Genomic DNA, 26,931 nt, shown 5'->3' with positions numbered 1-26,931 from the left:
ATGATCAGCATGCAAAACAGTGGTTTCCTCTCCTCGGCTTTCGCTGCTGCGATTTGTGGTAACGGTTATTCTTCTGGTGAAGAGGACATCAAGCCACAGATGCCTCAATTCAATCATCCAATAAATGACTTTGAGCAATTTTTGAGGACGTATGATCACGCCACAACCATGAAGAATAATTATTCAAGTAATTACTATGGACATTCCTTGTGCGTGGGAGCAAGAAGTGATCTGAAAACTAAAAATATGAATTATGGATTTGGAGGTAAGCGGCTTTTAGCAGTTTTTGTTGATTGATTACATCCGCGGGCGAGGCAATTATTTTTCAAACTTTTTAAAATAAAACTTCATTAACACATAAAGTTATACAGTGAAATCCCGTTACAACGAATACCAAAACAACGAAATATTCATTTCAACGAAATAAAATTTCAGTCCCAATTCGATTTCTGTCACATTGTTTGAATTCCATTATGACGAAATTCCCGTTACAAGGAACAAAATTTGCAGTCTCTTCAAGTTCGTTGCAGCGGGATTTACTTGTACTTCAATCTTCATTTATTTCATTTTTTATGACTTTTAAACCAAAGCAGCATCTTCACTGGAGTTTGTTATTAATATTTGTTAAATGTAGGGGCATTATTTTCAGTAGAAATTATATTTAACTATTTAACTAGATCATTACATCAATGTTTACCTTCATTTTTAAACATTCATCTTTCGTAATAGATGTGCTATCCCATCATGTTTATTTATTTATTTATTTATTTAGTTTTTTTTGTAAAGAATTTAATGAAAAAATTACCTTTGATTTGTAAACCAAAGCACTGGAGTTTGCTATTAGTATTTGTTAAATGAAGGTGCATTATTTTCACTAGAAATGATATTAAACTATGTAACGAGAACATTGCGGCAATGTTTACCTTCATTTTTAAACATTCATCTTTCGTAATAGATGTGCTATCTCATCATGTTTATTAATTTTTTTTACAGAATTTAATGAAAAAATTACCTTTAAGTTGTAAACCAAAAAACAGCGGATTCACTGGAGTTCATTAATAATATTTGTTCAATGTAGGTGCATTATTTTCAATAGAAATGATATTTAACTATTTAATGAGATCATTACGTCAATGTTTTCCCTTTATTTTTAAATATTCATCTTTCGTAACGGATGTGCTATCCCATCATGTGTTTATCTATTTGTTTATTTATCAGTTTTAAAAGAATTTATGAAAAAATTACACCTTTAACTTGTAAACCAAAACGGCATATTCACTGGAATTTGTAATCTGTTAAATGTATGTGCTCTATTTTCATTGGAAATAATATTTGACTATTTAACGAGATCATTACGTCAATGTTTTCCCTTCACTTTTAAGCATTCATCTATCGTATAATAGATGGGCTATCCCGTCATGTTTATTTACTTATTTTTTTATTTTCAAAAGAATTTAGTGAAAAAATACCTTTAACTTGTAAATTAAAACAGCATATTCACTGGATTCGTTATTAACATTTCTTATATGTAGGTACATTATTTTCATTAGAAATGGTATTTAACTATTTAACAAAATCGTCGTTTTCCATTAATTTTTAAATATATTCATCTTTTGTAATAGATGCGCTATCCCATCATGTTTATTTATTTATTCATTTATTTAAATTTTTTTTTTAATATCTAATACAGTAATGCCAAAGAAAATGCTTCCATTTTTAGAGCAGGTTATTTCAAAATTGTTTAATATAATGTTGAAATTCAGAAATTTTTTCATTTGCCCAGTGACCCGTTGAATCTTTTGTGCTGCCTTGTTGTGTTGCTAAATCTTTAATACAAGTCTGATCATGAATCATATATATTTGAAAGATACAAATCACAATTTGCAGATACATTTTACAATTTGCAGACATAAATTACAAATTGCAATGCTTTGCAATTAATATATGGTATAATGTTTTTATTAATTGAATGAATAATTTTACTTTTGCGTTATGATTTTAGTAATGAATAATGTTTTAGTTGATTGATTTTTTCGTTCTATCAATGATTTGATTATATATACTACAATTAAACAGGCTCTGCAACGAATATCTTTCCAATTAAGTTCAAATTTTTATTTTTATATTTTTAAGTGAAACTTTAATGCAGGGGTTTTGAAATTCTGATCTGAAACCTTTTTGTGTGCCGAAAGTGACGTAGTTGCTTTTAATTGTTGGCAAAAACAATGGAATAATAACATTAATTGTAGAGTGGGTTTTGTTAATAAATTTAAGAAATTAATTTCAAAGCTGAATTTTAAGTATGCATATATTTCGGGCACTTTAAACTGATCACAAAATGCATGATTTCGAAGATTTCTTTGATTCAAGGAAGTCATTAGTTTAAAACCGTAATCCACATTGTTTAAGTATAGACTTGAAATTAGTTTGTTAACCTTTATTAACAAAATTAACTTTGTAATTACTTTGTTTTTCATTGTTTGTGGCAACATTTAAAAAGCCGATTTCGCGTATTAATTAGTTTTCTCATTGTTTAAAATATATTTCTTCATTAAAATGTACAATTTTGTTTTGAATATGCCTAAGTCAGGCGCAGAATGAACAAGAGCGTGATGTAAGAGAAAACGTTTAGGTGAATTGACAGTTCAGAATGTAACAAAAAAAAAAAAAAAATCACCAAATTTCAATTTAAAAAGTCGACCTGTGCATGTTCTTTAATCGTTAATAATATTTTATTCTGAAGAAAAATGTGATCTAAAATTGTTGAACACACCAACATGGGAGAGATAAAATATTCACGTCTTAATTGGGAAGAACATCATAGATGTGGTTGTTTCTGTGTTGCTATTCGTGCCTTGGAGAGTTCCTCTTGTAGAGGGCTACGAACTGTAATAAACTGGAAAATTGACGCTACATGAATTAAATTCTAGGGGATAGTTACTAATTTAGTGTCAGCCATTTATATTTTGATCTTTCTGAACTTCTTGGAACAAAAATACTTGCTTACATACGACCTTAAAGAATGCAAATGAAATAAAACTTTTAACGTCCTCACAATTAATATCCTAATATATATTGGACATAAACTATACCAAATAGAGTTTTTTGTTTTCGCAAATTTTATAACACAAGATATTTATCAGAGTAAAGTCGAAATACAGATAATTTGATTATATGTCTTTGTGCGAATAAGGAGAAGGATCAAGGATAACAAACAGTCTGCAATTTCTAAACTCTCCTATTTACAATCGGTCGCACTTGATATAAAAATACAGTAACCCCTCGTTATATCGCGCTTTTCGGGGGACAAAGAAAAAGCGCGATATATCCAAAAGCGTGATGTAACCGAGGTCATTAAAAAAAGTTATCCATCCAACACATACAAGTAAATTAGCATTCACTCTTTTTGACATGATATTTAAATGGTTTCGACATAGTTCACGAATTTACTATCACACGTATTGAAACTTATACAAGATTTAAATTTAAGTAAATTTTCAGCGTCAATATGAAATGGCGAATAAAGATGATCATCATTAGCTACAGCGTGATAAGAGTGTGCATTCCAATAACCCTCTTATTCCCAGTAGACTTTCTAATCCCTTCGATTTGCAGTAGAAAGGATGTAAAAGTAAAAGTAACCCAGATTGTTTAGAGAAAACTCTTTCGCCCGTCCAGAGCATTCTTCCTTTCGTTGATGCAAATCCTGATCTGTGCAACCAAGCACAAACCTTTTCTGTGCTAACAGGTAGTCAGAGAGGGCGTATGTATGTTCTCTTCTACTTGAACCAGTATGACACTTGCCTGCTGTCTCTCACTCATTGTAAAGGTCTTATTATCAATACAAAAGAAAACGTCAAGTAGTTTCCAAACTTTATCTTAAACTAAAATATGTATTGCATGTGTGTACATTTGGATGGCAGGAGTTGCCGCTGCCTTTTCAATTCAGAAGAATAGGGCATCTTCGTTTTGTTCATTGACAAAACAAAGAAGATAAAGACCTTTTCCGAGTAATATCATATGTTTTCATAAATGGTTTCAAGCTTAAAGCAAGTTTTTTTTTTTAGGTTTTAGTATTTTGGGAGACAGAAGAGAGAAACGATATATTCGAATGAGCGATATATCGAGGCGCGATATAACGGGTTGCTGTATATTAAAAGAATAACAACAGAAGTGTAAACCCATTAAAATTATTTGAATTTTTGCTGATAGCCATGGTTTTTACAACCAAACTCGCTTTCCCCTGTTCGCTGCTTCACTTTCATGAGAAATTCATCCATATATATATATATATATATATATATATATATATATATATATATATATATATATATATATATATATATTTAAAAAATAAAAGGAATAATAATTTGAATTTTGACATTTGAAATTCAAATTATGTTTTTCGCAATCACGAGTGTGTGTATGTATGTAGGCGTGTGTGTTTGTGTCTGTGTGCAGGCACAAGTGTGTGTACGTATGTGTATGTGTGCAGGCTTGAGTGTGTAGGTATGTGTATGTGTGTAGGTGTGTGTATGTATGCATGTGTATGTACGTGTGTATATGTGCGTAGGTGTGTGTATGTATGCGTGTGCGTAGGTGTGTAGGATATGAAAGCAATCTGGAGATAGTTTTCGCTATAGGAGCAGCATAGTGAGGCCGGTCGACGGTGGTGCTGCAAAGGGAGGCTGTGGGAAAATAAAATCATAGGAACATCAAAATCGTCAAATAAGAACAATAAGCAATCGTGATTGCTCAAAAAAAAAAAAAAAAGCAGGATTTTTAAAATGTTTATTTTATTTATTTATTTTTTTTTTCATCATGTAAAACATAATGAAGTATTTAAAATTACAAAGCCTAAAAACAAAGAGTAGCATGCATGTTTCCTGTAGCACGTAGTAACGAACGCCGTTCATAAATTATTCATTATTGAACTCACCAAATACAACCATATTAAGTAGAGTTATTTGGTTTTCAAAATTCTGATCTTGCTTCCAAAATTTAGCATTAGAAGCACCAGTTTTGGACACCTAAGTTTTCTCAGGCGGTAAAGGAAAGAAAAGAAAAAAGCATGATCATGCTATCATGCGTAAGCATATCCCTCGAGCTTTACCTTTTCAACCACTGCACGTGGTTTCAAGAGATGTCAACCAACTGTCCAGCAACGTAAAATGCTTTAGCTATTGAAGCTGAAACGCATGGCTGACACACGAACGGTCCTGCGCACCAGCCATTGATACTATTCTCAAGTCGGCGGGTGCTTTTTCGTAGTGAAAAAAGAAGTATGTTTTCTTAGAAAACGGGAAAACGGTTGCTTGCGCAAACACAAGTGATCAGACTATCCTTTATTAACAGCCTCATGGGAACTAAGAGGTATTTAACCTTTAAAAGTAAAGAGCCTTTGAAAAAACCTGTGACAGGAATGGTTTGAAAATACATTTACTTCTCCCTTTTGTTTTTTTTTCCCAAGAAAGCGCATGGAGAAAATGTTCTACTTAGAGCTTTGTAAAGTACTAAATTAAACACTTCATTCCCCGCCCTTATTACCCCGCTTAAAGCGCGTAGCAGAGAGAGCTTGTGGGTCAAGCTCTCGTGCTTGACCCACAAGCACGGAGGTGCTTGTGGGTCAGGTTACGGAGCTTGTGAGCTCCGTAATAAGTCTTTAATTTTAATTCGTATTGATATTCGAAATCCTAGTATGGTATTTTGTTTGCATTTAGGGGCTATTGTAAACCCCTAATGTATATTTTGTCTGCGCTAGCAACCCATACTCCTCTACATTTAAAAATATTGTGCGTTAACCCCCCCCCCCCTTCTCTTTTCAATACGAAATAGGTTATGCACAATACACATTTAAAACCCTGCTTACGCTTAGATCCTACCTAACGCAGAAACAAATATTGACCTAATTGGCAAGGTCAACAAAAGTCGACTTTTGGCGGATGTCATTTGATCCACAAGCTTATTTCTTTTGCATCGAACTAGGGGTTCCTAGTAACTCCGAAACTCGTGTCTACGTTTTCTTGAAAATTCGTACAAATTAACGCTGTATTATTTTCTTTGATTTTTAGGAAATACAGTCAACGCTCGATAACTTGGAAGTCCCAAGGGACGAGTTATTGGTAGTTCGAGTTATGGGAAGTTCCCAAAACAGTTTTAAGAGTTTAGGACCCAATAAAGACTTTGAGATAAAGGAATATTCGATTTATTAACTTCGAGTTATCGAGATCCGATTGTAATTATTTATTTAATTCTTAAATGAACATTGTTAGATTAATATGTATGCGCTACAAAAACGTGACTGCTTCATCTTCATCCCTTTGGTATTATTGATGACATTTTAATCGTTCTTCCAGCCTGTTGAAAAAACTCCCGTCTTACGGGCTACGTAAAAAAAGAAAGAGATGTCCAATTGATGTTTTTGCATTACTCTGACATCAGTTTCTAAAGCGCTAAGGAGTAAATAAAGACGCGTAATGCAAGGTTTGCAAAACACCAGTAGAGCATATTTTTGGCAAAAATCTCTTTAAAGTTAATCATAGTTATCGATAATGCAAGTTATGCGTATTTTCAATTAGCACAAAAGATAAAAATACATGCATTATCAATTATAACCTGTGCTCACTTTAAACTGAATTAAATCTGATAGACTATATCTGAAACATTTGTATGTACAATTACGATCAGCTTTTTACATAAAATGACACATACTTTTTGGTTGCTTACGTGAAAATAAAGCACCAAGACTTAATAAATACCAATTAGCATTAATTTAACACCAAGTCATCAGATTCGAATTAAGCTTTCGTTAAAATCCTTAAAAACAATATTTTTTTCAACTCTGTTTCACTTAAAGAAATTCAAACAATCTTAATTTAACATGTTCTTTTAACGATACAAACTGTATTTCAAAAATAGAAACAGGAAGGAAAAAGAGAGTTATTACAATTCGAAAACTCACCCATGTGACGGGAAAAAGTTCAACAAAATAAACATAATTAGTCGCACATCCTAAATGTACCAAAATATGAGGGCGGTGAATAATAAACTTACACTACAATCAATAAACATAGCTAAAGAAACAACTTTCATATGCTGAAAAGAGTTAAGAACGTTGAATTTAAAAAATAAAAAAAAAAAACAGACGATAAAATAAAAGCTATATCCGAATAGGGCAACCAATTTTAAACTAATTTAAAATGAAATTCTAGATGGAAACGTTGTTTTAAGATTTGGACAGCAGTCAAAAAATCTCTTTTAAAAGAATTATTAGAATTTTACTTGCTCACCCATATGGAAAATGGCAACAGGAAAGAAATAAAAATTCCTGAATAACGTTATGTTAATTAACGTTTTAATTAATATCTTCGCTAATTAAAGTCGCACAATTACGAAATTGGTCCTATTGTTTTCTTTGGAAAATTTCGAATTGATCGGTTTCTCGTTTGACTCTCGATTCGTAGCGGTTCTCGAGAAGATCGATCTTCAGACAGACAGACAGACGGACGCGAACAGATTTTAATATTATAGTGGATTGTGAATGATGGTGATTTCACCACAGTACACCTGTATCATTACAAATGGCTTGGAACGGCAGAGATATTTGTCGACAATGAGAATGTGCTGGTCTTTCATGCCTTTTAAAATGCATTTCAAGTACTCAAATATTAGCTTTAACCTGATGTTAAACATTCATGTCTAACATTAAACATACACGTAAAAAATATGAATTGTACTAGTTTTATATCTCAGAAGTCTAAAGGCCTTAAAATTAAAGAAATAAATGCATATAGTTTAACATTCATATGCTTTTCATTCAACTAAGCTTTTTTTTTTCCCCCCTTGACACAGTGCGTAAATAATATTTTGTTCGGTGCATGTGGACGATAATATAGTTTCCTAAATACTTCACAATTAATTAGGGGAATTTGTACCACTCATCTTTATGTATCAAATACCTGACAGACGAGTAGACATTATAACGCCCTGTCTTTCCATTGTTGTTAATAGTGCCGTTTTAATCAATCTTCCCCGACTGTTGAAAAAGGTTCCTTACGATAGGGGTCATTCTTCAAAAAGTGTAACTTTTCTGTCCCACGCCTTTTACAAAAAAAAAAGGAACAATTCATTTAACAATGCTTTTTAATTTCATCAAAAATATATCTATTTAAACCTGCCAACAATTTTTTAATAAAAATTTTATTTTAATATACTTTTGGTTCACAACATGTGAATTCTCACCTCCGTGGCATGTCACACACCTTGTGTGACTGTTTATAATACAGGCATGATATTTTTCCGGCTTTTTCTGTTGGTTTTTAAAACCTTTCCTCCTTTTTTTGCCTCTTTCAGGCCTTATTTTTCTCAAAAATCGGAAAAAATACGATTTTTTTTAAATTTTCGGTCCCCGATTTCTTATTTTTTTTCATTCCCCCCCCCCCCCCCTCGAACCCTCATCCTCCGCGATATCTGCCAAAAACGTATGTTTTGGAATCATGGCAACGAAGTCAAACACGTGCTGTGCCGGAAGTTGCATGCCTCGCTTGAGATTTCAAATCTTTTTGCATCCTGCAAGTATTTCAATTATTTTAAATGTCGGGTGGTTTTTCACTATAAATCTGCCTCATATCTGCTTATTTTATTCATCATTTCAATAATATTTTTATTTCTTTAATTTATTTTAGAAAAAATGCAAAAGTCAATCAAAAAAACGTAGCTTAGCACCCACAGTCTTGAATTTATTGAAACTTGGCATGATTACTTTTTTTCTGTATTTATGAAAGTGTAAAAAATATTTATGGTGAATCTCAAATGGTTTAGACTTTACAGCCTATTAAATATTTTGAGATTTCATTTAAATGAGGCAGCTGCAAGTTGTTCTTTTGATTCCAAAATTGTATTAGTAAGTTTTTAAAAACAAATTTTGGGTTCCAATGCAAGGAAAAAGATAACCAATCGTTATATACATATATATTTATTTTCAATTCTTACTATAAAAAGTATGTTCTACCACATAAAGAAATATTAGATTTTTCTCTCTGTTGTAAATTTTTACTTAACAGACAGACCTAATTTTAAAATTTATGTTCTCACTCATTTAACACTATGAACTCAAATTTTTTAATGATAAAAATGTGCTTTTCTCTAAAAAAAAAATATGAAATGATGACACTATTGTGTGATGCAGCCAAGATTGATCTCTGGCTTCCCCAACAATCAATCCCACAACCCTTTGTTCAAGGACTCAGGGGTTAGAAATTGTTGCCTCTTTTTCAAAATGTAGATTTATTTAGGAATAAACCCTCTTGCAAGAAATGGTACAATGCAACAAATTGTACAAAATTATTACGTATACTTAATTAAATACGTATTACCTTTAAAACTGGTAAATTGGCCATTTGTTGTTGAAATTTTGAATATCATGGTTTCCAGGTTCTATTTTGTTCGAGTTTTGGCTATCATCCCTTTCACGAATTTGTTTTAGATATCATCCCTTTTGCGAAATTTTTTTGAATTTCCTTCTGTTTGCTCTCTGACCGCTCTCATCCCTGATAATAACTTGTTTACTTAAAAGTATTTACTTATTTATTTATTATTACTTTCACAAGTGTCTCAAATACTAATTGTTTAAGTATATTTAATTTTTTAATATTGTGTTTTAGTTCGTTTTAGTAGGATAATGAGTCATGTCACGCATTAAATTCTCACCTCCGATACCTAAACACAAAATGCCATTCCTCATTAACGGGTAGCAGTAATGACATCAAATTTTATTTTCCATGATACAAGAGAGCCTCCTTGTTTATTTTCAGCCACAGTTGAAGTTGTGATATTTTTGTCGAAAAACATGAAGATAGATTTTGCTTTAAAAACTTGATGTGGTTATTCTGACTTCTCACCTCCCTGATTTTGAATTTCAGTGATGTAAATTAATGTAAAAAAAGAAGTGAACATGTTTTCGTATGCGCCGATTGTAGCAACGAAGAAAAAAAAATCCCTGAAAAATGTATCTATTAGGCCTATATTAATGGAAAATTCCTCATTATTTCTGAGGTGAAAATAAATGATGGAGGGGAAATACATTAATAATAGGCATTCTACCAAAATTATAAATTACCTGTATATCCTCAAACTTACTAAACACTATTCTTTAACATAAATTTGAAACTACTAACTAAGCCGTACTTTAATTAAGAGAGCTTAATATTATATTCCACTAATCATTAAAATAGTTGATTGTTTACATAATTAACAAAATTACTACTTTGATATTAAATTGGCCTCGATTTTTAAATATTAAAAGTTTTTCTCTCTCTCTTTTTTTTTAAATTTCCGTGAACAAGGCATTTTTTAATTTTTTTATTTATGAGAAAAATAATTGAAACTTAGCTGGGCCATTGTTTATGGTTACTTCTAGTAAGTAACACTTTCGTGTAAGAATGAAACAAAAAGAAAACCAAAAGGTTTCGAAACTGAAAAATATTTGCGTTCAAAAGTTACGTTTTCTGGAGAAGGACCCATAAACATTATTTATGTTATGAATGATGGTCATTCCTCCACAGTCGAATTCTGTCATCAATGTAAGCCGAGACATTCGTCAACATTTCAGAAAATACTGGTCTCTTATGCGTTTTTTTTTTAAATGTATTTCTGATACTCAAATATGATCTCCAGTACGTAGTGAAGGGGAGGAGGTGAGGATTTGGTTTGAACAATATTGTCAATTGTAATACAGTATTATACACAAGTGAGAGGATTGTTTTGATCTAAAAAACCACTCTCCAGAATGAAGTTCTGACTATGCTAGTGATTAGCTCTATCCTTATGTTAAACATGCATTGTGAATTTTCCGAATCTTAATATTTTTCTGCTTTTAAACTCCGAAGTCTTTCATTTTAAAAAATAAATGCACCTTAATTTAACAGGCTTAACATGCTTAACATGTTTGCAATTCATTAAACCCGAACAGTCACTAAACTAAGCATTTTTTTACCTTTAAGAGCAAAATATAAATAACATTTCGTTCGGTGCAGATGGACAAATATTTCTTCCCCTTAACACCCCAGAACTAATTAGCTCAATTTGTACCACTCATCTTTACGTAACAAAAACATGACTGTGACGAGAAGACATTATAAAGCTCCGTCTTCCCTTTGGTGTTATTGATGACGTTTTAATCATTCTTCCCCGCCTGTTGAAAAAGCTCCCGTCTTGCGATAAACATTATTTATGTTGTGAATGATGGTCATTTCACCACAGTCGACCTCTGTCATTACTGATGGCTCGGAACAATGTAAGCCGAGACATTTGTCGCTTTGTTTTTCAAAAGAGAAATGATGTGCGATTTTTCTGTTCATGATTTTCTGCTGCTAATAATAGTTTGCATTTGCAGCAAACAGAGGACGGTAGTTTAATTTTTTTTTTTCATGAGCTTCCGTACTTCCACATTCGGACGATCGTGATAGAGGAAAGGGGACGCAGCGGCGCAGATAAGGGGAGGGTCCAAGGGGTCCGAACCCCTCCCATGTTCCGTGAGTTATTTTAATTGTCTGTAATCCTGTGTATGTATACAGTACTCAAAATAATTCCAAGCAAAGACAACAATAATTTCAGATTTAATAAATGAAAAAGAAAAAAATATTTTCTCGCTTTCTTCCCCAAAATCAAACTGTATGTAAACATGAATTTTTTTCTTGATGATTTTGCTTTCCTGGTTTTATTTTTAGCTGTGAGAAAGGTAAATACATTCTATCTTGTGCTTTCCGGTTCTTTAATTAGGTGTTTGTTATCCATAAATTTATTTTTTTATGCTAAGTAGTTATTAAATGCATTTTTCAAAAATATTTTTTATTCCCTACAATTGATAAAATCAAAAGAATATGTTTGAATGCATGTTCGAGTATGATACGAGAATGGTGGACCTACGATCCTGGACGCTCTCCCCCCCCCCACACACACATTTGAGAAATTCATGTTTACACCACTGAAGGGGAGCACATGTAAACATGGCATGATTTACTAAGATATCTTCAAGCAAAAAGTCTTGAAAACGTCTAAAGTAATGGCAGTACCTGCCGTACCTACCTCTTGACCAAACTTTTAAGCAATGAACCATTTTATGTTTCTGTAACGACAACTTCTTTGTTTTAGCCGCTGTTGTATAATAGTTTTATCACTGCCTTCTTCCGTGAAAACGAAATTTAAACTAACTAATAAGCTAAACTTAATATTGCGAATCATTATATAAACATTCAAGTAAAATTATGACAATGTGTGCATTTTTTCTTTAAATTAAATTAAAAATACATTATTTTTGCAAGTTAGTTAGGGTAGATGATGGGGGTACTTGTGAACACAACATCACGTTGTGTTCACATTGGGGCACATGAGAACAGTTCTAATATTCTCTCCGTATTAGGGTAGTATATTAAGTTTCAAAAAATACGGAAATAATTATAATTATAAAATCAATTTCTAAATTTATTGTTATTTCTAAAATTTCATTCATTTGTTTTTATTTTTTAAATTTTTCGTTACTAAGTAGTTGCTTAACAATTTAGTGTTATATAATACTTAAAGGAAATAAAAAAGACAAGATATTTCCATTTAATTAAACAGTGAAGTTTAAAATTATTTCAAAATACATTATCATATTCTGTAGGAAGCTTAAAAGTAACATATAATAAGAACAATCTTTACGTAGCAAAATATTCTTTGTAGTATGCAGGGTTTTTTTTCATGTCTATTCATTGATCAGAACTTGCTGAAAGACTTAAAAATGTGTCAGTGTTGTATGTTTGGGAAATGTACAGTTATATGTACATTTCCCAACACTATGTTATACAGTTATATGTTTGGGAAAAAATATTTTCTTTATGACATAATTACTGTTTTATTTAAACTGACACGGTATCGTTTATAAACCCTTCAATGTAATTGATACATACGAATATGTTTCATATTAAAGAGTTTTTCATTGAAATATAATGCTTGTCCAGCATTTTTAAATCATGTCCGTATGAGCCCTTGGCTTGTTCACACGTGCTCCCCTATAGGGAGTACATGTAAACGATTGAAGTCTTTTTTTTTTTTTTTTAGAATACAATAAAGTGTAGTAATATTTTTTTTCTCTTTAATCTGGAAAAATTCCATGACACAGAGAAAAGACTTCAATCATTGGGATATGTTTGCTCTGAGAAATTAACAATATATTTTGAAAAATAAAAAAATAATTTCACATATGTCTCATTTTCAAGTACTGGTTGGCGCCAAACATAAATTTATGGGACTTTACTCCTAATTACGAACTAAAAATTTAGTTTCTTAAACGTCAACTTAAATAATATGGAGTGCTGCATTTGAGTAAAATACTATTTTCTTTAATTTAGTTGAATAGATTTTGACTTCAAACTTCGTTGTTGTTGAAAACAATACAATTCGGCTTACATTTTAGGTGAAACTCTCCTAAAGCATTTAATGAGGAAAATTCTTTGCAATTTCCTTTTACTTTCCAAAATTCTAATAAACTATTGTCCGATGATGAAATGCATTTGTTTGTCTAAAGGTGATGGAAGAGTTAGTGGGAAAAAAGAACTTTTAGGATCTGTTGCCATAATAAAAATTTTGAAGCAATTAAATTTCTTAAGCATTTTTTTTCTTCAAATTCTTTTTTAAATTTATTTTAGAATTAGATGTCAAGGTTGTTTAAATTTTTAAATTGATGATTTGAACATTTTTTGATATCAAATGATCCATCCCAAATTTATTTCTCATTAAAGTAGTCTTCACAGATTTCTCAGTTTCTTTGAAAAAGGTTCTAGCTTGAATCATGTCTGTTTCAACGCATAAATATTCCCGCTGGTGCTTGTAAAAAAATGTTATGATGCAACGATGCATCAATGGAACACATCCATGGTAGTTTATCTGTTTAATCACTTGCCTGATTTTTTTCTTACATTACTAACAATTTTTTGGACTAATTCAAACTATGAACAATAAATCAAGAAAGTTTCATCAATCAATTTGATGTGATAATTCTTGAAGAGAATTCGAAACTTGATTGGCTTCGCCCGAAAAAATGCCATCAATAACGATTGGAGTGTTTTGAGTAATTTCTGAGACAATCCATACCTTAAAATGAAATTTGAACTTAACCGTGGCTAGATCAGGGGTTCATTGGCGATATGAAGAATTTACCACTATTGGAAAAATGATTTCCTAGTAAAAAGATATTTCATGACTGTACGGCAACCCTAGTATTTGCTGCCATGTTTGGCCAAAGTTACATTGAAACTTCTTATTTGGCGACATCCCACATTATTTTGTCTTCCAAAGCTCTTTTCTGAACAAAACAAGCCTGTGAAAAAGATCAAAAGTTTCTTGAAAATATAAAATAATCTGACAACTAAAGTTAAAAAAAATTAAAAAAATCCAACAAAATGCGAAATAATACGCCAAATAAATACTCCAAGTCATTAACAGAGCATTCCGTTAAAATGAAAAAATAGAGTATGGGGAGCAAGTATAGCAGTGACGTGAAACAATAGTTTACTTATTTCTCTGAATTAGAAGGCAAACAAGTCGCCTCGCGTCAACACTTTGTCTTAAACTGTTTTTAAATGTGAAAGTCAAATGTAAACAAACATCTACTTCAACAATTGGCGAATTCTTTGTTATTTAATTCCTCGGATAGTTTAACACACAAATATAAAAATGACCAGCTTTATCTTGCCACCCTATCAACACAACAGCGTAAAACACGCATTTCGAAACAAACCCATTATTTAAAGGAGTTGACAAACGTTACGTAAGAAAACATCACTTTTAAAGAGCAAGGCGGGGGGGGGGGGGAGGTAAGGAGTGGAGAAGTCCTAATCTTCTGGCAGAATTCAGACAAGGTTTCGACGAAGCATTTGTTGAATCAAGCTATTAAAATGTTGAATAATCTGCCATGTGATTAAATAAGTCGTTGAATATGTCATTTAAAGCTTCATTAAAATGTTGAATCAACTGCCAGGTAATAAAATAAGTCGTTAAATATGTCCTTTAAAGCTTTCTTAAATTGTAGAATCGTCCGCCAACTCAGTTAAACAACATTAAAAACTCTGAAATGTAAAATAATGTGTCAAATAATTGCAACAAACAATTAAAAAAAAAAAAAAACATTAAAAGCAATGAAAATGTAAAATTAAAGCTCGAGAATCACAAACGTGACAGGGACGTAAAACGATATTTTTCTGTTTTTGTTGAGGTAAAAAGTAGCCAAGTGCGAACACTCTTGCCCTAACTGTTTTTAATTGTGAAAGTCAAATGTAAACAAACGTATACTTTAACAGTTGTCGAGTTCTTCATTATTTTATGCCTTGTATTGTCTTACACACAGATCAGACAATACAATATCTACCAAATTTATCTTGGCGCAACATCAACACAACAATGAAACAAAAATGAAGCATTCCCGTAACAAAACCATTATCCAAAGGAGTTAGCAAACGTTCCGTAAGAAGACATCACTCCTAAAGAGCAAGGAGTAAAGAATGGAGACAGTCCTTCTCTCCTGACAGAGTTCAGCTTTAAAGAGTAGACAAGGTTACGACCCAGCATTCGTTTCCTCCTGTAGATAGATGGCGAGAGAATGCTTTCCTATTTATTAGCAGGAGCACTGACGTCAAAATATCAGGAGCTCGGTCCCTGACAGATGGCTCTGTTGCCAAAAATTAGAATCGTTCGAATCGGCATGACGCGAACGTCTCGATTTGAACAGCGTGTAGCATTAGTTCTGCAGAATCCAGCTTGTCTGGATCTGTCTTCAAGCATTTTGACTTGAGGCCTGTTTTTGCGAGAATTATGTGTGTTGATGCTGATTGAAGAAAAAGTAAATTTGGTGACTGGTAATACTTGTAAAAAATATTTTGAAGTAGTAAAAGAAAGGTTGAACTTACTAGGAAAATGCAGGGGTGCCCACCTAGGGAAGGGGTATGGCGCACACTGCACCATTGCCATTTTTAGAGGGGCTGTTTTGAGGGGTATTTTACCTTTTTGGGGGGTCTTTGTGCGATATTTAGGGGGTGCTCCCTTGCTCTGTGGGTGGGTGGGGGGCAACCCTAGAAAACGGTAAATGTAGTTGATGGGTAGACTTTCATTTTCTGATGGGGCACAACACACTTAGTAAACTAATCATTTTATAACTAATCATTGCTCAAGTAAGATCAATATTTTTCTGTAGAATCATTTCGATTTGAACTAACATGATAGGCTTTCTAAAAAAATAAAACTGACAGAGCGTTAATATTTGTCAACGAGAAACGTAGAAAGCGTTATTTTCACAACTTTAATAGGTTTTTTTTCGATTCATTTATCTATATACAGTAGAATTCCTACTATCCGAATCGCTGATTATCAGAATTGATTTCAGAATTTAAGAAAAAATAAATAAAGAAAAACAATAACACAGAAATGTACTGCGATTTTCAAAATGCTTACTCTGTCCAAGATATTCAGCAAACGATGACTTTAATTTACAGAACGGTATACACGTACTGTACTAATATGTATAGTACTTGAAAGCAAAAGTGATGCCTTTCATTTAACTATTAAAAAGCTCTCTTTCTTTAAAAAATATTCTTTCTCTTCCACTTTCTGCATACATACAATGATTAATTAAAATATGTAGATCCTTTTTTTTCCTGACAAACCCAATTATCCGAGTTTTTAACTATCCCAATCAGGGCCCAATATAGGCTGATTTTGCTACCGTTTTTCGGTACCTTCACAAAAATCTTGTTTTGAAATCGGTACTTTCACAAAAATCAAGTAATAAAATTGGTAGCTTCAAAAAATTAACATTTAAAAAAATATAAAATTTGTTTCTCTGTTTAAAACAAAATTTACTCATAAAATAAAATCTAAGCAGGTTTATATGAACAATCGCTTAAATAGAAACCTTTTTGTAGTATTTTAACTAATTTTTAGCTGTTTCTCGCCTAAGTGTATTTATGCAATATTATCGCAATCTTTCAACATCTGTTTTGGGAAACCATTTTTCTCATAATTTCCTATATTGTACACAGTACATAGCCCATTAAGCTGAAATTACAATGATATTTTTCATACTACTTAGGTTTTTAGCTCCCCTCCCCCTCCCCAAGAAACGAAATCTGTTAAAAGTAATACTAGATGACATTTACACTTTTCGAACTAAAATTTCACTTGTTCTACTTCTCTTTTACAAAAATTAGGATGCCTCTAAAATTTCACAAAAACAATGCTGATAAAAAAAACTTTCACAAAAAAAGAATGATGCAATACTTTCACAAAAATAGGTAGCGAGAAAAAAATCCTGGATTGGCCCCTGCCAATGGATTTCGCCTCAATTGATTCGGACAATTGGAGTTCTACTCTATCTATTTACCAATTAAGAAACTAAACTACTTATGTCTCTTCGCAATATGATTGAATATCTGCCTATCGTTGTCCTGGATGACATTGAAAAAAAGTTAAAAACGGAAACCTTTATGTCAAAAAGAAAAGTATTAACTTTTCAAAAGTATCATCAACACTAAAAAATCAAGAGCCACGCGTAGTGGCACAAAGCAAGTCTTTACTCTGAGCAAATAGAACTTCTCACGTACGGAGGCGGGAAAAAGGAATAAAATAATTCATAAAGCATCGTTAGCACTCAACACCATTCCCGACAAATGAGCCTGCGCAACAAATAAATTAAGACGCATAAAACCGACCACCTTAACCAGAGAATTATGAGCGCTGCCCTTAAAAATGCGTTCAGATTACACTGGATAATCGCTACCCTACGACACACGCTTAACCTTTGACAAAGAACGTGCCTCTCCTGTGCAGCTCATTCCACATTGTTAGCTTAACAGGCATTTAAAACTCGCTTCACGTTCATAAATCTCGCCTGCCGACCCCCATCTAGAGCCCTCCCTTCTCATTTAAGCATTCTCAGAACGTCTGCCGGTTGCGTAAGGGGGGGCAGAAAATCTCTCACCGGGTTTGATGTTTTTAATGGACGTCCTAACTGACACCATGAGTTTGAAACGCGATTTATGCCGTCTTCATCCACCAGTTCTTTTATTTATCAGCTTGTTTTTTTTTTTTTTTTTTTTTTTTTTCTAAAACTATGCTTGAAGGGTTGTTTTTCATCGCTGCGCTGTCCATTTTAATTGATTTACCAGACATATGCCTGTCAGTAACTTGAGCCTTTACAGAGTAAGATTTGTTGTGTGAATTACCGGTCCCCAAGAGATAACAGATAATCGTAGTAGAAATAAGGTGGGCGAAAGTAGATTATTTTATCCTTAAATAACGTAAATTATTTTATTCTGCTTTATAAAACTATACTTGAAGGGTTGTTTTTCATCGCTGCGCTGTCCATTTTAATTGATTTACCAGACATATGCCTGTCAGCAACTTGAGCCTTTACAGAGTAAGATTTGTTGTGTGAATTACCGGTCCCCAAGAGATAACAGATAATCGTAGTACAAATGAAGTGGGCGAACGTAAATTATTTTATCCCTAAATAAATTTCAACACTTTTATTAAGGTTACTGGGGATTGACGAATACTTTGCGTACTGATATAAATTACGTAACAGCAAATAAAACTTATGCTTTTTTGATGAGAACAATTTTGTAGAACTTTTCTGTCTTTTAGCACTAAGACACTGCGCCATTTAGAGCAGAGGCTCTCATACTTTTCCAAATCGGAACACCCTTTGAACAATTAAAATTTTCTCAAGTCACCCTAATTATCTGTCTATATTATAGTATATCTACATTTATTTATCCATATACGAGAGTATGCATGTATTTACTTCATTATTTGTGCTGTAATAGAACTGCATAACGTGTGTATAGTAGAGATGGTTAACTATCATGTTTAAATATTTGTATAATTTTAAGGAAAAGACCAGAAATATGGAAACCACTTATGTATTTAATGAAATCAAAACTATTTAAAGTTCAAAATGTGGACACATCGCGGCCTCCCCCCCCCCTTATATCCCTACGGCACCCCAGGGTAACACGCTACCCACTTGGAAACCCATTACTTCGGGTAAATTTCTGAATCGTGTAGGACGGGAATTAATTTTGAAACATTTCACATATTCAAAGGGGCCGTTCAGGTATTGAGTTACAGCTTCTCCATTTTTAACCATCGCACACATATTTTAATAATAAGTATCTATTGTATAGTTATTAAAAATTAAGAAGTAATGTTTATTAAAGCCATTTTAAATCAGCAATCGGTCTGATTCAAAGTTATCCTATCGTTTAAGGTAATTCTAAGCGACGTTAGAAAAGTGATGTAAAATTAATTACTTTAATAAAAGTACTGCAACTTTAAAGCAGAAAAATAGCATTTTTAAAAATTTAAAAATAAAATTTCCTTTCAAAAGACAATTTCCTGTTTTGATCGGAAACAAAAGGATTTTGTTCTTTACCTAATCTAAATACATTGCCAAAGTAAAGTTCTTGTTAGCAACATTTTTAAAAAACAATCATTATTATTACTGCATCATTTTTGTCTGCCGCTAATGTATAATTGATTCATTTTCCATTGTAGATGGACACTCATCAAAAGGAATGGACGCAAGCAACAGAGTTGGTAAGGACATACTCTTATAATATTTTTATATTTTCATGCATTTTTAAAAGTTTTCTTTTTTTTTTTTTCTCTCAGAGTTTTAGTAACTTTTAAGTAAAATTAAAAAATTGCACATTCCTTAAAAAGTCTAAGTTTGAAAATGCAAATAATCACCTTAAAGCAACGACAAATTTTCACATCGAGACTTGAAAACAGAAAAATATGGTGCACATATTTGCTCAGAATTAAATACAAGTAAAATGTTTTCTAATAGATTTTCAAGATTATAAAAGATATCTGGCAGAAATGTTTCACATTTTTATTTGATTTTTGGTTGAATAATGTTTGAATTTCCTCTGAAAATAAATAGAGTAGATGTAACGAAATATTCAGATTTTCCCTTTCCCTCATTTATTTATTTTCTTCTTTCTTCGTTCTTCTGCACCAAAGTTTTGCAACGATATAGTACAGCACAAAACAATGTTTCAAAATAACTTTTCAGTTTTACTATTGAAACTTACCTTTTAGTTTTACTAGTAAGTACTTAAAGAAAGTAATTACTAATTTTTGAAGCATTTTTATCGCATTATACGTATATATTTTTCGAAATTCGAAGTCTATATAAAGTTGTAGGAATCATTACCTTTTTAAAACAAAACCTAGGAGGCCTTGTGTTACACTCTCTAGGCAAGGCTACGAAATGAAAGTTTCTCCTATGGTACATTATAATATTCTATACAGTTTTATTGAAGAAAAAATGCTTTGAAGTTGTGAAGTGCAAATATTAAGTTTGAAAATATTTTAATATTTTATTTTTCTGCTCTGAAACTGCACTATTTTCATTAAAATTATTTACTTTTAAATTTTAATTATTCATTTTACTTTCTATTTCTGATGTGCTTCAACGTGACCCTAAGTAGCTTTTCACCAGGCTAATAATTCATTTCAAATGGGTTTAATAATTATTATTTTTTCATTTTGGATAACTGTGCTTTAGTGCAAAGGCGTGTCTTTCGTTTTAAACAACAAATATAGTATAACTGCCACAACTGACTAGGGCAGTTTAAAATAGAGAAACTGTGACTCCAAGTAGAACCCTGAATGGCAGGAGAGCTTTTCACCAGACTAATAACTCCTTTCAAACGGATTTAATAATCATTAATTTTGGATAATTATTGATTAGTGCAGGGGTGTTTCTTTCGTTTAACACAACAAATACAATATTACTACCACAACTCAGTGGGGCAGTTTAAAATAAAATAAATTGCAATTCAAAGTTTCTCTGAATGAATGTTATAGCTGCAATTTTGCATTATATTGAATGATCTTAAGTTAAAAATGTCAAAAATTATCTTCCTGTAAGCATGTGTAGTAAAATAAGGGTATCTAGCAAAGTTTTATTTCGCATTTTTAAATAACTCGACCAAATGTTATTACTAATCAACCAGCTCAACCCTGCTGGCTTCTTAAAAAATCTTGCCTTCTATCAAAAATAACCGACAATATATACTTCATTTAACATTCAAAATTCTATTAGTTACATCTCAGACGATAAATATCGAGGTGAAAATTCAACACCAGAATGCAGCGACGCGAAAGAGAAATCGCAGGCGAAACGAAATCCGAAATCTCCAATCGGATTGGTCCGATTTATTTATGGAGCCACGTGCTTTGTGAGTGGTCCCCCAAGTTGTGCTCACCCCCCGTTTCCATGATTCGCCTTTCGGCATCTTTTTCCGATACCTCCCCCACCTTGAGCAGGGAAAAGGCCTCGCGGGAATTATAATCTAATAGCTGACGAAAGAGAAGCGTCACTCTTCAAGACTCATGGATATGGTTGCTGAAATGAACAGATGTCGCCAAGGCGTGTGAGGCGACCGCAGAATGTCGCCAATTTTAGAGTTGATTCCGTTTTCTGAAATGTTTCAAGAAAAATAGAGTCGTTAAAGTAGTGAACAAGAATGTGTGAAAGTGGTAAAATTATTCTTTCCACTCATTGCAAAAGAAAAAAAAGTTTTCAGGAAAGATGTAAATGCAGTTCGTATATTAAAAAAAAGAAAGGTGTAGTTTTATTGAAACCAAGAAGACACTCACACTTAGACCAATACTCAGAGATTAATCCTCCCAAAACTTATTTTATCACTACAATGCACTTTTTTCTGCATATTGTTTCGAAAACTGCTGCATGATACTCCTAAACGTATATATAGTTGATTATACACACACCTGCTTTTTATGAAAATTTTGGGTTTGTACTGGATAGAAACTTCAATATTTTGTAGCAAGTTTAGTAACACGAAATGCGAAATACACAAATAAATTCACGGAAATGTTCAGAGATGAAATACTTTAATATTATAACTGTGTAAACATAAAAAGAAAAAAAAAATTGAACTTTGTTGTTAAATAACAACGTGAAATGAAATAGATAATTTTGCACTGAGTTACGAATTCATGCCACATTGTGGAATAGTAAGCTTACACAGAGCAAAAACTGCTTTTTATTACATGATTTGGTGGCCCTCCAAACAGCAGGGCCCTGGGCAAGTGCCGTCTTTGTCCTCGTGGAAAGCAGGTTCTGAGAATGCTTTTTATAAGAGTAAGCAAATGTTTGTGTTTGACAAGCCTTGACTTTATCTAAACAGTTTATATATTTTGCAACAATGGTATATTTTAATCAAATCTAACAGTGAATAGATAGAATTTTAAAATTATACTGCATGTGTATAATTTTCTTTCTTTATCAAGACTGCGGACATATAATTATAACTTGATTTAACCCTGTCTCCCAAGTATGTATGCTCCCATACAATGGATTAATATTTTCTATTTTTCATGTTCAGTAGTAAAACAAAAAAGATGGATATTACATGCACATAATTGGACAGTTCGACTGATTGGACTTCAGATAATTGGAACTTCTGTATGAGATATGGTTACTCACCTATACATCTATACATAATTAAAGCTTTTGAAGGGAAGCAAGTCATCTACACCTATTCCTCGTTTTTGTTTTCCACCTACACTTTAAGTAAATAAACACAACTGAATAAGGACCAAACTAAACATTCTCGGTGTCAGTGTAATTGCTTTAATACAATGGTAGAAGTGGGTGAACAAAGAGTGGGAGGATGACCAGGCCCTTGCTAGGAATAAACATCTCACCCCCCCCCCCCTCTTTTTTGAAAAATTTAATTTGAGAGATGTAAGCAATAAATCAAAAGTAATGCATCAACAATGCAGACAAAACTGTCTATTTAAATTTTACAAGCAATAATATTGTACTTCAATGGACATTGCAACCCGTCAAAATAAAAATTTGAATAGTAGTCTTATATTTGCATATTTATTATTTTTTAAAGGAGGGTTAGGCTAAATGTCATATGAATGGATAAAATCATAAGTGTAAAATTTGTTTTCTTGAATATGATGGAATATATTTCAGCGTTTTAGAATTGGATAGATAGATTTTTGTAGCGTGGGGGGAGGGGGGCGTCACCCCGTGTCTTTCAAACTCTTCATGCACTGCTTTAACATTTTTCTGAGGATGAGATTTCAAAGCAAACATGCACATTAAGTTACAGTAGCATCTGCAACAGTACGAAAATGTTACCCGCGTGTCTTTTCATATTTTTTTCAATGGGATGTACTAATAGTATAGTCATTGAATGCTTTTTAAGCTTATGATTGTGTCATTGTTCGTTTTTAGCTTTTACGTATATTTTGTACGTTCAATGTTATCATCTTTAGCCATAATTTAATTGTATGTGTTAGTGCTGTTCACATTTGTTAGCTATTGTATACTCTAGTATCGTTTTTTACCTATTATTTGGGTTATCCGTTGTTTTCGCTTATCCGCGGTTATCGTGCCACCCTATTCCGCCCATAATAGAGAGTTTACTATATCATTAAAAATAATAATAAATAACAGAATTTCGAAACACTTTCAAGTCATACAATCACATGGCAAAATTGATGCATTCAAAAAAAAAAAAAAAAAAAAAAGCAGTTTCGAGCTGCATCGCCAAATATGGCCCTCAATCCGGAAGAGGGAATTCTTGCCGGCGCTCCTGTGACAAAGTAGGCACGTATGTATGGGCGAGTGTGTACAGCAGGCAGGCGACACAGCAACGCGTCCTGCTCATGAATATTCCATGAGCACACACGTCAACTACAGCTGACTACCCGTTCCTCTGCCTTTTCTTTTCCTTCTCTTCGTCTTATCCTTCCATCCTTGCTGAAATTTCAAGAACTGGGAGAGTTTTTTTTCCTTTCCACTTCCATCCTTTTTTTTCTTTTCATACAACCCTTTATTCCTTCTGCCGTATGTTTTCGTTCTCGTTTTTCTCACTAGGGCTCGCTTACAAACAAAAGGGCTCTTATTTGTTGCTCTAATCTTCATAATTTATGTTACTCAAAACAATTGGTTGTGAACATTGTCAAACCAAGAAACAAATAGCAAAAGCAACACTTTAACATTTGTTTACAAAATAAGTTAAGGAGGTAAAGCTTTTATTTTTAATACATTGATGAACTTTTTTGCAAAGGGTCGGAAAATTTCACTGAGGAATAAGTTACGGGCTTAACATATTATACTGTGCAGAGTGACTGAATTGGTTCTTCAAAACACATTCAATAAAATATTTTTCTATTACGTTTCAATCACTTTATTTTTTTTTTTCTTCTTCTCATGTGTAACAGTATTTAAATTCTTTCCCGAATAAAATCTTTTCAGCTCACTACGGAAAAGAATTAACTGGATAAATTCTGCCTGAGCTTTTTAAATCAATAAGTTTCGTAAAAAGTAAGCCCAGTGTTTCCTTCCAGCGCTTCCGGCTTCCACGCCACAGACCTGGGTTGGGCACGGTCGATTCAGCCTGTAATCCTTCAGTGGTGAAATAAAATGAGAAAAAAGTGCTTGGGAACCAAACCCTGGGGGTTCCGTGTTTGACTGGTCACCTAACGGAACATCTGCCTCGCACCCCAAGCCCTCGTTCACGAAAACAGAGATTGGCACGGTAAGCTTTGGCCCCCATCGGTTGTTGCCTCACCGAGATTAGTTCAGTATTTTAGGTTTCGTAAAAACTATTCAGAATATTGTGAGGGAAAAAAACATTTTGAGGTGAAATTTAATAGCATAAGTTCTAAACTCGCTAAAAATTCCTATCTTTTCAATGGAAAAAATTAAAAAATATTAATTTAATTGATAATTGGCTAGAGTATAAGGAATGAATCAAAGTCCGTTTCTTTGAAATACATAACGCTCATTCCATCGCAATTATATTCACTAAAAAGACGAAAAGACAACAGATTAACAAGTTTTTTTCCTCAATTATGCTACCTGAAACTATGAGCAGTTGGATATTAAGTTATTTAACTGAACTGAAATAAAAAATATGTATATATTTTATCTAGGATAGATTTAAATGTATTTCCAGTTTATTTCAAAGCAATTCTCGTAGTTTTTTTTCCACACGTTTTATTACTTTGATTCTAACGAATCTGACCTTTTGGCGAAAAATTTAAATTAATTAGAATTTTCCCCATCATTTGTCTTTTTTATTTATTGATAAAAATATGATTGGTAGAATGTATGACAGTCAATAAGAATGCTGTCAAAAAATTAGAACTGTTATTAATTTTTAATGGAGTCAATGATGCCGATGCAGAAACTTAGTGACACCAGTTAAAGTAATCAATAAATTTTAGCTAAAATGGCTCAATAAAAAAAAAACAGTTTTAATTCTTGTACATTTTGATTTGGGGACTATACTTTCTTTTATAAGGAATTTTATGGTCTCTCTCTCTCTCAAGAGGTTGTATTTTGGATGTGATGAGATATTGAAACAATTCTTCATTTAAGACACTTAACGTTAAATGCTTTTTAATATTGATGTCACTACTAATAAGTTGTTTTCTTTTAGGAGAACCATCGAAGAGGTCCAGGACAGCCTATACGAATACTCAGTTGGTTGAACTCGAAAAGGAATTCCACTTCAACAAGTATGTCTGTAAACCCAGACGACTGGAGCTGGCAGAAATGCTAAACCTCACGGAGCGACAAATAAAAATATGGTTCCAGAATCGCCGAATGCGAGAAAAGAGAGATTCAAAAGACAAATATTGTAAAAAATCGGAAAACAAATCGCCGAGTCCTCAAGTAGCAGACGGTTCTTGTTCTAAACCAACTTCTCCGAAGTTCGGAACCACGGCTTTGAGTAGTCCAACAACCTGTCAATTACCACGCCCAAGCTGGCACTGCAAACCTGGATCATATGAACCCAACAATGCCAGATTCCAGCAAATGCAAGTACCTTGTACGAATAAAATTCCCGCTTCTTTCACTCATGCCCCACCATGCTCAGCGCTGCAGCGTTCAGCAACCTATAGTCACCATGACCACGTGTCTTCACAGGTTCCTTATACACATTCCGATTCCAGGTTTCTCGCAATGACGCAAAATTCTTATCCAAACTATTACCAGCCAAATTCCTACCATCAAGCATACAATGCTCATTACGGTTACAGCAATTGTAGTGAGAAGCATGCGAGCAATTATGTGCAATGTCAGCAAAATAGTGGTATGACCGCCGGCAGTTCCTGCTACAAGACAAAACCAATTGATTACTCACTGAACTACCAACAGCAAAGTAACAGTTGCCTTATTCAATCTCAGAATAGTTCTACAGCGCTGAACTATTCGACTCTGAACAATGATGGTTATTATCAGCATCAGCCACAAAATCAAGTTGCTCAAAATCAACACAATCATTCAAGTCCAATGTGGTCAAACCAAACTACACAGAATTATTCCCCTGATTGGAGTTGCTTTTCTGATGAACAAGGTGATGAAAAAAGCGAATCTTCATCAACTTCACCAAATTTAGCCGACCTTTGCAAAGAATAGAAAACAAACAGCTTATCTACTATGTTAATCTATGCGAAGCAGGCTCTACATACTAATGTACTCGTAGATATGTTATTTTTCCTAAAATTCGATGTATATATTTACATGAATTCTTTTTTAATGCAGTATTTATTTAGAACATAGGTAAATGTTAAATGCATTAATAAAATGTCCATATACTACATAAAAAGTATTTGACAATGAAAGATAACTTTTTAATACGGAAAAAAAGGGGCCATGTGCGTAATATTTTTTGTTCTGAAATTTGTGAAGAGACTGAAAAGATATAGTATAAGCATTTGTTGTAACGACAAACTGAAATTATTCTACTAATTATATATTTATTTTTGTAAGCAAAGTTTTGAACTTTTGATGACTCTTAAACGAGTGCTGTATTTGCAAATATAAATATACATGCA

General features: G+C 32.7%; 1 protein-coding gene across 1 annotated transcript; it reads left to right on the top strand.

The window, feature by feature from the left end:
• LOC129222959 (homeobox protein Hox-A3-like) lies at positions 1-26,512 on the top strand. The gene is made up of 2 exons (XM_054857522.1): positions 1-265; positions 25,530-26,512. Exons 1-2 carry the CDS (start codon positions 1-3, stop codon positions 26,510-26,512), a joined length of 1,248 nt encoding a protein of 415 aa, XP_054713497.1.
• Positions 26,513-26,931: the final 419 nt, after the last annotated feature.

The sequence above is a fragment of the Uloborus diversus genome, chromosome 5, assembly GCF_026930045.1.
Source record: "Uloborus diversus isolate 005 chromosome 5, Udiv.v.3.1, whole genome shotgun sequence".
Classification (NCBI taxonomy): domain Eukaryota; kingdom Metazoa; phylum Arthropoda; class Arachnida; order Araneae; family Uloboridae; genus Uloborus; species Uloborus diversus.
Note: the sequence above shows the minus strand (reverse complement) of the source record. Positions and strands in the feature narration are given on the sequence as shown.

Coding starts and splice junctions, on each gene's coding strand:
- LOC129222959 (XM_054857522.1), top strand. CDS start 1: ATGATCAGCATGCAAAACAGTGGTTTCCTCTCCTCGGCTTTCGCTGCT. Junction 266..25,529: donor TATGAATTATGGATTTGGAG/GTAAGCGGCTTT, acceptor GTTTTCTTTTAG/GAGAACCATCGAAGAGGTCC.